The following is a 10,062-nucleotide window of genomic DNA, read 5'->3' as shown; positions in this document are numbered from 1 at the left end:
GATTGAGATCATAACTGATTTAATCTAAATTCTGGAGTACAAGCAGGGGCTGACCTCCAAGGAGGCTCAGAAGGACCAGCTTCTAGGTAGCCCTAGGCGTGAAGCATTCATCATTTCCCCTATGAGGTTAGTTTATGAACTCAGAAGGGCAAGACCCAAATCTCAGAGGACACTCTCAGCCTCAAAATCCCTACCTACCTTGGGGGTGGGAACTCCTGAGGACTGGATTTGTTCCAGCCTTCCCTCACTCCAACAGCCCTCAGTATCCCACTCTGTGCAGTGGACTCACGCCTCCTGCGCCTGCGCAGCCTGGCGACCAACATCTTCGAAGACCGCAAGGAGCTAAAAATCGCTCCCGCCCACCCACAAGCTGGGCTGGACTTAGGGATCGCGGGCGGGTGTGTGTATGTGTGTGTGTGGTGGGAGTATTGTAGTGGAGGGGGTGAAATGGAAAGTGGGGAGGCTGTCTAGGTGCTGTCCAATTAGGGCACTAGGAAGAGTCCTAGTGGCCAGACAGGTGAATGGAGGACTCAAGGTAGCAAGCCTAGGAAGGGCTCTGGGTGGTGAGGGGCGAGGCTGACGAACAAACATGTTTACAGCTGCTGAAGCGCTGGTAGCCCCGAGGGGCTCGAACCCTGGGGCAATAACTTTACTTGCCGCACCTTCACCCCCGGACTGTCCAAGCGCCTTGGCAAGGACCTGGGCCCCGCTGCCTCCGACTCCGGTGGGGCTAGACGCCGCCCAGGCCGTCTTCGAGGGGGCGCGCTAGGATGCAGCCCCTCCAGCAGCCTCCGGGATACCGGGGCGACGCCTGAGGGGCGGGGTCCGCGCTGCCAGGACGCGCGGCCACTGCACTCCTGGCCCAGAGCATCCTCCGGCAGGAGGAAGGGACGCCACGGCCGACCCTGGCGCAAGTTCTCCTGCCTCCTGCTCGGCCCCGCCCCAGGGCACCGACCCCATCCCCTCCTTGGAGCCCGGGCTGCGGCGTACCTGCAGCCTCCGGCGGCGGATCAGGCCCGAATCGTCCATGGCGGCGGCGACTTTGGTCCGGGGGAGGGAGGAGGGAGGCGGCGGCAGCAGCAGGAGGGAGGAGGGAGGAGGGAAGAAGAGAGAAGCCTCGGGGACCGCGGCGGCGGCCGGCGAGGGGGGGGGGGGGGGGGGCGGAGCGAAGCGGGGCGAGCCCGGCGCCGTCACTGCGTCTGGGAGCCGGAGCCCGGTTTCGGCCACCGCTGCCCGCGCTGGGGGGCGAGCAAGGTTGGGTGGGTGGAGCCTGCAGATGTCCCTAAGGGAGGCATGCTGGAGAGAGACCCTATCAAGACATTCTCTTCCACAGACCCGCCGACCCAAGAAAGATCCCCAAGGGAGCTGTTCTCAACAGACGAATTCCCGGTGCGACTAACGGGCCCCCACAGGAGACACATTCCCACAAGGGTGTGATCTGCCATGAAGAGCTATCCCTTCACCCTGAAAATCACTCCTAATAGAAATAGTGTCTGAGAGGTGACCCTTCATCTCAATTTCCCCCTTCCTGAAGAGGCATTTCTTCAAAGACCCCACCGGGGACATCTTTGGGGATCCTGGAGAGAAAATCCCCCACAATGGGACCACTCGAAGGCATATTCTCTTCTCTGTGGGAAATTGCCTCCACCCCAGGGCACCCTCAGATCCCCACAGATGCATTCTTCCAGAGTCATGTGTTCAAGCAAGAGGCTGGTCCTTATGGGAGTTTCCCCTCAGAAAAACGTGTATATACACTCAGACCGCCTTCATTTGCCTGCCACAAGACAGAGCCCCTTAAGTAAGTCCTGTAGCCCCTCCAGAGTCTTTGCCTCATGGTCAGGATTAAGGAGTCAGGCCAGGTCAGGATGTATTTATAAGAGCGATTAGCTGGTAGCTGGGGAGGGGGCAGATAGAGCGATTCTTAACTCCGCCCCAGTTCACTCAGCTGAGGCCAAACTAGACCATACTTCCCAGCGTTGGAGAGGACATCCTGTGAGCCTAGACAGAGCGGGAAGAGCCTTCCTAGGGTGGCAGCCTGTAGCTGAGGTCTTGGAGGGCAGGGTCTCCGGACTAAAGTGACCTCTGCCAGACAACGGAGGCGACAACGAGGTCTGGGTCTGAGTGTGTTCTTGGTGGTTGACCCTCGAGTCTGAACCGTTGCCTGGTTAATGTTGCGCCTTTGTGTCCCTATGGCCAGGGAAGCATCTCAATGAGTCTATTGCTTGTATTTGTCTCTGTCCGCGGCTTGTATTTTTCCTTGTTCCCAACTAGGAAAGCTGTCCCTGGTGCTGGCCCCTGCTCCTGTCCACGGTGCTGAAATATGAACACCCTGAAGGTGATGAGGGCCTGTGTTGCACAGAGTCTTGAGGGAGGCAAAACCCACAAACACGATAGATATGACCCACAACCACCTTGAGCTATCCCAGACAAGGGCTGTATCCTGTAAGACTTAGCTCCTGGGGCCTCTTTGATGTCACTGTTGCCCACAGAAAGATAGAGAAGCTGGAGTTCAAGTCTAGCCTGAGCTACATAGGGATATCCTTCCTGGGGAGAAGCATTAATTCATTAATTTCCTTACTCAACATTTACTGAGCATGCTCTGTGTGCAAGTGCAAAATAGTATTTGGTAATATGGGAGTTCAGCAATTAAAAAGCACCAAAAATACATTCCTGCCTTGGGGCCAGAGAGACTAAGCTCCACAACAAGCTGGAGAGATGTCTTACCCATTAAGAGCACACTGGCTGCTCTTCCAGAGGACCTGGGTTTAATTCCTAGCACCTACCCATGTGCTGGCTTACAACTATTCATAACTCCAATTCCAGGGAATGTGATAGCTTCTTTTGGCCTCCGTGGGTACCAGGAACAAACAAGATGCACAGACACATGCAGCCAAAACACCTATATGCATAAAATAATTTAAATTAAAAAAAGAGTAATTGATGCTCTTGCAGAGGACCAGAATTTGGCTTCCAGCACTCACATTGAGTAGTTTATCATAGCTTGTACCCTCAGCTCTAGGTGACCAGAGGCATCTGACCTCCCCAGGCACCTACAGTAAAGTGCACACATACCAACCCAATGCATACTAAAATTAATTAAAGTAAGTCTTAAAAATGCCTGTCTTACCCTGAGATAGGAGGGAGACACATTTCTGATGGTGGTATACATATTCTATGAGGATGCATGCATATGTTCTAAAAACATGCATATGAAATATGAGTACAAGCAGAAACAGTGCTTTGCACATACACTTTTGTGCACACAAGTATTCTACAAATACATTCACAATCACTGCATATCCTTACACATTCATACTCCTCAAAGATACAAACAAGTGTTCACGCATGCTGTGTACATACTCCTCAAATAAAGACCCACATTCTCCAAAAACACACATAAGGGGTCGGGGAGATTGCTCAGTGGTTAAGAGAACATACTACCATGCAGAGAGCCCAAGTTCAGTTCCCAGCATCCATGTCAAGCAGCTCACAACTGCCTGTAACTCCAACCCCAGGGGATCTGATCAGAGGACTCTGACCTCACAGGGCAACCGCACTCATATCCACAGACCTGTATGGACAGACAGACAGACACACACACCTAATTTAAAATAGTAAAATATAAAAAAGAGAACTACAAACATAATCAGCAAAGTAAATCACCCACAACATATATAGATATTTGCAAATATCCAGCAAATACACACACACACACACACACACACACACACACACACACACACACACAATGTATATAAACACACACATATATAAAAAACACACACTCAGGCTGGAGAGATGGCTCAGCAGCTAAGAGCACTGGCTGCTCTTTCAGAGGTCTTGAGTTCAATTCTCATCAACCACATGGTGACTCACAACCATCTATCATGGGATCTGATGCCCTCTTCTGGCATAAAGACATACATGCAGATAGAGCACTCACACATAAAATAAATAAATCTTAAAAAAAAAAAGATATCTTTGAAAAAACCTCACACTCTGCAATCATACAAACATATATTTAGGAAACACAAACACACAGACACTTATCAATGCAAGCACACTCAAAAAAATACAAACACCCAAGACATACAATTCCAAAACCCAGGGATGCTCAATGGTGCACAATTCCCACCTAATACATGGATACATATTCCTTCCAACGCAGCTCATATACAGGTGCTTGAAAGTTGTGCATGCTCTCCCTTCTCCAGCGCTGTCTCCCCCCACCTGACTATCCATCCCGAGTTGAGTCAATTCTGTGAAGACTGAGATTGTTGTATCTTGTATAAGTGCACCCCCCAGGAGACAGTACAGAGCTGCTTTGTTTATTTGTTTGCTTTTGAGGCAGAGATTCTGCTGTGGCTGTCCTAGAACTCACTCTGTAGACCAAGCTGACCTTGAACACAAAGATTCCCCTGCCTCTGCCTCCTCAGAGTGTGTGTTTAGTATATGTCTTTGGCCAGGTGGTGGTAGTGCCCGCCTTTAATCCCAGCGCTTGGGAGACAGAGGCAGGTGGATCTCTGTGAATTCAAGGTCTACAGAGGAAGTTTCAGGACAGCCAAAGCTACACAGAACCTGCCTTGAAAAATCAAATAATAATAATAATAATAATAATAATAATAATAATAATAAAAAATATAAATAAATGTTGAATTAATGGACAGAATGCTAAAGGACACAGATTTACAATAACTGGAGAAAGGCACAGTTGCATGCACCAATAAACACCTGAAACCACCTACCCAAGAGACATCCTCTCACACAAACCAGAAAAGAGACACAGATGTAGGATTACCCACCCATCATAGAACACACCGCACAGAGAGAGAGAGGGAGAGACAGACAGACAGACAGACAGATCTTAGATCTCAAGTTTAACATAAAGCAAGCTTATGGATATAAATGCACCAGTCCCAAGAGCACCTGTTTTGTGGCTGTGGGGGCGGGGCTTTCCAAAGCCCCGCCCCTGAACCAAACCACACCCCTTAAGTTGCCGCTATTTGCTGGCCTTGTTCTGTGGTTCTGAGGTGTCTCCGCAGCTCCTATACTCCAGCCTGCTAACAGGTGAGTGACAGGGAGAAGGGAGGCGGGACTCTTGTCTCCCATACCTTTGCCTTCCTCTGCCTAGAAGCTTGTAGTACCTAGTCGCAGAACCCCAGCCCTGCCGCTGTGCAGCTTGGTGCTAAAGGTCCAGCCCTGGGTGGAAGCTCCTAAGCTGATTGTGAACCGAGAGAAGGTGACCGTGAAAGGAGTGAGCAAGAAGGGGGGCGGGGCTGAAGAGAGAGAGGAAGTCCTGGTTGGAAAAGGGCCTGGAAGAGCTGAGGTAGTTCTGTTACTCTGAAGGAAGTTAGTAGCAGAGGGCAAACAGGGCGAGAGATTGTTGGCATGTGTGGTTTAAGCTGGGGGCAGTGTTTGGGCCTGAAGGAATAGGAGGGATGTGTCTGCTGGGAGGGGCTCTTGGCTGAGACTCCCCCTAGAGTTCGGAGAGCCCTGGCCTCCTCCAGCATTGCCCATGCTCTGTGCTGCCTGGCATTGATTTCTGGTGTGCACCCGCCAGTGCCAACCTGAGCCTCCAAAAGGATAGTCATGCCTCATCCCTCCATATCGGCTGGTTCTTGTCTCAGGTGGACATGGCCCACAAAGGCCACTTTCAACCCAGCAGGCTGGGCTGGGCCCTGCGGCTGATCCTGGCATGGATCTTCTTGGTGGCCTGTGGAGGGAGCCACCCCCTGCAAGCTAGACTCTGGGGACACCCTGGGCTGGCAGCCAATGTGGGCACAAGCCAGCTGCACCTAGCAGGTGAGCTTCCTATCTAGGTCCTAACACCCAGAAACCCCACTCACATCCCCCTTGTAAGAGGGGCTTAGTGTAGCAATGAGAGTGGTGAAGAGTGCTGTCCTCTGGGTGCTCTCTGCTCGGTCCCAAATCCATACCTTGGTGCTCTGTGACCTTGAGCAAGTCCGTTGACCTGGGTAGAGTCAGGATTACAGGCCCACCTGTAATCCCGAACATACGTGGATGTAGGGGGATTAGGATTTCAAGGCCAGCCTCAGCTACATAGGGAGTTGGAGGCCAGGCTGAACTACATGAAACTCTGTCTCAAAATAAATAATTAGGACTAATGAGAGGACTCGTCAGCAACCTGAGTCAGGTCCCTGGAACCCACATGCTGAAGGGGGAGAACCACACTTGCACACACACTGTGGCACACGAGCAGTCAGTCACACACACAAGTTAATTAAACATAATTCTAAAAATAAATAGTGCTGAAGATATAGCTCACAGAATGTGTGCCTAACATGGGTAGTGCCCTAGATCCAGTCCCCAGTAAATAAAAATAAACAGGAGAAATCACAGACCTAACATACAGGTGTGGTAGAAATTAAGCATATAAACAGTGTGCCACCCCTTAGAAATACAGACAGATATAACCTGATTATTATGGGTGATGCTCGGTTATTACTACTTAAAGTTGCATTTCACAGAAAAATGTCTCCAGTAATGGGAATTGAACCAGGTGCCTTCCACATGCTAGGCAAGTGCTATTTCACTAAGCCCTATTTTTTGGTTTAATTTTCAGCCAGGATCCCTCTAAGTTGCCTAGTCTGGTCTTAAATTTGAGATTCCCCCTGCTTTAGCCTTCAAGTGTCTGGGATTACAGATCCATGCATTTCATTCAGCTCAAGAGAAATCTCTAAGGTTTTTCTCTTTGGGATGGCTGATAAAATCCCTTTTGTCAGGGTACCCTCCGTCCTCGGTTCCACGGCCTTCCCTGAGGATCCAAGATCCTGGTTCACAGACATCACCCCTGCCAGAACCTTGTTGTACCTCAGATATAGACGGACCAGAGCCATCAAACCCAGGGATCCTTCTAGAAAGCTGCGGTGCGCCGAGCCCGGAGTGAGTACTGCGCCCTCTAGCCTGACCCGTTCTCTGCCCTATTAGCGCTTGCCTTGGGTCAGTCACACTCTTAACTCCCCGTGAGAACTGTGCCCCGCCTGCCCTGTGTCTCCCACGTCCAGATGTGAATTCTTCCTGGGACACCTTCAACGTGCCCTCCGCAATCGCTTCCACTCGCTGCTGCTGGGGGTACACCGAGTGCAGCCTCTCTGCCCGGAGCTCTGCGGGATTTGGTAAGGGAGGCGGGGACAGGGGCGTGCCCTACAGTACGGCAGACCGGGACCAGGGCCTTAGTTCGCCCCTACCGAGCCAGGGTGGGTCTATGAGAAGAGGGTGGCCTACTATTTAAGACAAGACAGCGTGAAGACAAGGCTCTGGGGGACAGGACGTTTCAAAAGGTTCAAGCTTTCGACTCTTGGAGGAGCTAAAGGAGGTGGGAACGCAAGGAGCTGGTCACAAATAGGTTGTCTGGGCTCAGTGGTTAAGAGTGCTAACTACTTTTTCAGAGGACCCGAGTTCGGTTCCCAGCATCCATGTCAGGCTCACAGTTGCTTGTAATTCCAGCTCCAGGGGGTCTAATGTCCTCTTTGGAACTCCCCAGGCACTTTGCACATACAAGATGGACACACGTAACTTAAAAATAATTTTAAGCCTGGTGGTGGTGGTGGTGCACGCCTTTAATCCCAGCATTTGGGAGACAGAGGCAGGCGAATCTCTGTGAGTTAGAGGCCAGCCTGGTCTACAGAGCTAGTTCCAGGACAGCCAGAGCTACACAGAGAAACCCTGCCTCAAGAAACCAAAATAAATTAATTAAAATAAAGTTTTAAAGAAGAAGGGAGTGGACTTCTTTAACACCACTGTGGTGGTGGTGGTGGCCTGTGGTACCAGTACTTAGGAAAGAGGGTCAAGAGTTCAAGGTCATCCTCAGACACAAAACAGCTTCTAGACTAGCTTCAGATCCTGCCTCTAAATACATAAATAAATCTGGGAAGTGAGCCCTGCAAAGGTTGGGTTGGGCTTTTGAAGGAATGGGGCCTGAAGGATGAGGTCTTCATCTGAGAGCAGGACAGTCGTCTTTAGAAGCCAGCTGGCTTCAAAGCCCTAACCCATCTTCCCCTTTCACAAACCCAGGTTCACCACCTGCGAAGCAGATTTTACCTGTGGCCGGACCTGGCTGCAGTCCTCTGGGAAGAGAGGCTGTGAAGCCAGCTGCCGAACCTACGGGCAGGTGAGGAACAGAGGGTCAGGGTACTACATGCTCCCAAAACCCAGGTTCCTGATGTCTTTTAATTTTAACTAGTTACTTTTTTGAGATAAGGATTTTCTACATGACCAGGCTGACCTTGAACTCTTAGAGATCTGCCTGCCTCTGTCTCTCCAGTGCTACTAATGCCTTTAAAGATGTAGGTTACCACATTCGGCTAATCTTTATTCTTTTTTTGTTTGTTTGTTTTTTTCAAGAGACAGGGTTTCTCTGTGTAGTTTTGGTGCCTGTCCTGAATCTCGCTCTGTAGACCAGGCTGGCCTTGAACTCACAGAGATCCTCCTGGCTCTGCCTCCTGAGTGCTGGGATTAAAGGCATGCACCACCACCACCCGGCTAATCTTTATTCTTTAAAGATTTATTTTTATTCCGTGTATGAGTGTTTTGCCTGCCTGTATGTGCACCACCTATGTACCTTGAGGTCAGTACAGGGTATGGAGTCCCTTATAGTTGGTATTACGGTTGTGAACTAGTACATGGGTGCCAGGAATCTAACCTGGGTCCACTGTAAGAGCAGCCAATGCTCTTGCCGGCTGAACCATCTCTCTAGCCGGGCGCTTAGCCTTATCTTAGCCCATCTCAATTTACCTAGCCCCTAGCCTCAGGCTCCACTCTTCCACAGTCCCAGCCTCGGTGTGGGGTGTGTGGATAGTGTCCCAAGAGCCCACTGATTCCAGAGTCTCCTTCCAAGTTACTGTCTTTGCTTGGGTTCTCAGCAGGCCCAGGACACCTGTCGCCCAGCCCCTGGCTCTGGCCCCGCCAGAGACCACCAGTCCCTCAAAGGAACGCCCAGACCCTCCCATTGCCCAGGCCACGCCCCAGAACAGAAGACCCGCCCCCAGCGACTCAGGCTCCACCTTCTCGAACCCTGACCCCACCCTTTCTCCTAGACCTTCGCCAGCGCAGAAGACCTGTGTGGCACGGTTCTGGGCCACGTACTGCCGGTGGCAGCTCCTGGCTCACGTCACTGTCTCAACGTCTCCATCTCCTCCTCTCCACGCGCCCGCCGCTCTCGCGCCTGGATCTCGAAGGCTGCAGGCAGCGGCAGTGGCAGCGGCGACAGCCCTGAGTAGATGTTTGTGTCCCTTCCTTGGGCCAGGAGCCACCCAGAAACACATCCCTCCCTCCCTCCCTCTCTCCCTCCCAAACCATGCCCTGGGGTTGCTTAGACAGGCCTCTCTACCCGTTATCCTCCTAGAAATGGCCCAACTCTCGCTTAGTCCGCTCTCTTTCCCAGAATAAAGTGACCGCCTAGACCATGCTACACGATGTGGCTGCTGCCTGGGGAAGTAGTTGGGAAGAACTGCCAAAATGGAGTCATCTCAGAGGGGAAGAGGAAGGAGAGAGGAAGGGAAGGAGACAGAGACCAGTAAAATGGCACAGCAGGCCAACTCTGATGATCTACATCTATCCCCAGAACTCACACAGTAAAAGAACCAGCTCCTGCAAGTTGTCCTCTGGCCTCCACATTTGCGGTGGCACTCGTGTCCCTTTCCCCCAAATAAATAAACAAACAAATAATAAATGTAATGAAATAATTTTTGGCTTTGAATCGGCGTCTCATTATGTAGCCTTGTCTGACCAGGAACTATGTAGACCCGGCTGACCTCGAACACAGAGATCCACCTACCTGACTCCCAAATGCTGGGATTAAAGGCATGCGCCACCACAACAGCACAGAAGATAACGGAAAAGAGATGGCTCTGTGGTTAACAGCGCTGATGCTCTTGCAGAGGACCTGATTCCCAATACCCACAAGGTGGCTCAAACCATCTAACTCCAGTTGCAGGTGATCTGGTGCCCTCTTCTGGCTTCATTGAGCATTGCATGCGGTGCAGAGACACAAAACCGCAAAACTCATACATATTTTTTTCCCTCGATAGGGTCTCTCTGTGT

The 10,062-nt window shown here is 51.1% G+C and overlaps 2 protein-coding genes across 3 annotated transcripts in view; one reads left to right on the top strand and one right to left on the bottom strand.

Moving 5' to 3' along the window:
* Window positions 1–1,093, bottom strand: part of Mast1 (microtubule associated serine/threonine kinase 1) — a 35,012-nt gene extending 33,919 nt beyond the window's left edge. Inside the window, exon 1 of one of the 2 annotated variants that reach the window (XM_052729709.1) lies at window positions 991–1,093. In XM_052729709.1, the coding sequence (XP_052585669.1) occupies window positions 991–1,029 (39 nt within the window). In that variant the 5' untranslated portion in view covers window positions 1,030–1,093. The remainder of the gene's footprint in view (window positions 1–990) is intronic. The other variant, XM_052729710.1, reaches the window with a different exon arrangement.
* A 90-nt stretch (window positions 1,094–1,183) lies between these two features.
* Window positions 1,184–9,730, top strand: Rtbdn (retbindin). Its single transcript, XM_052729713.1, has 5 exons — window positions 1,184–5,802; window positions 6,744–6,903; window positions 7,026–7,136; window positions 8,035–8,131; window positions 9,057–9,730. Exons 1-5 carry the CDS (start codon window positions 5,634–5,636, stop codon window positions 9,237–9,239), a joined length of 720 nt encoding a protein of 239 aa, XP_052585673.1. The 5' UTR covers window positions 1,184–5,633; the 3' UTR covers window positions 9,240–9,730.
* The last annotated feature ends 332 nt before the right edge of the window (window positions 9,731–10,062 follow it).

Source organism: Peromyscus californicus, unplaced genomic scaffold (genome assembly GCF_007827085.1).
Source record: "Peromyscus californicus insignis strain IS unplaced genomic scaffold, ASM782708v3 Scaffold_8__1_contigs__length_139910024, whole genome shotgun sequence".
Taxonomy (NCBI): Eukaryota; Metazoa; Chordata; class Mammalia; order Rodentia; family Cricetidae; genus Peromyscus; species Peromyscus californicus.
This window is presented reverse-complemented; position numbering and strand designations above follow the sequence as displayed.

Bases quoted from the DNA above. Each gene is read 5' to 3' on its own strand.
- Rtbdn (XM_052729713.1), top strand. From the start codon at position 5,634: ATGGCCCACAAAGGCCACTTTCAACCCAGCAGGCTGGGCTGGGCCCTG. The intron at 6,904-7,025 runs GTGAGTACTGCG...TCCCACGTCCAG, and splicing joins TGCGGTGCGCCGAGCCCGGA to ATGTGAATTCTTCCTGGGAC. The intron at 8,132-9,056 runs GTGAGGAACAGA...CCTTTCTCCTAG, and splicing joins GCTGCCGAACCTACGGGCAG to ACCTTCGCCAGCGCAGAAGA.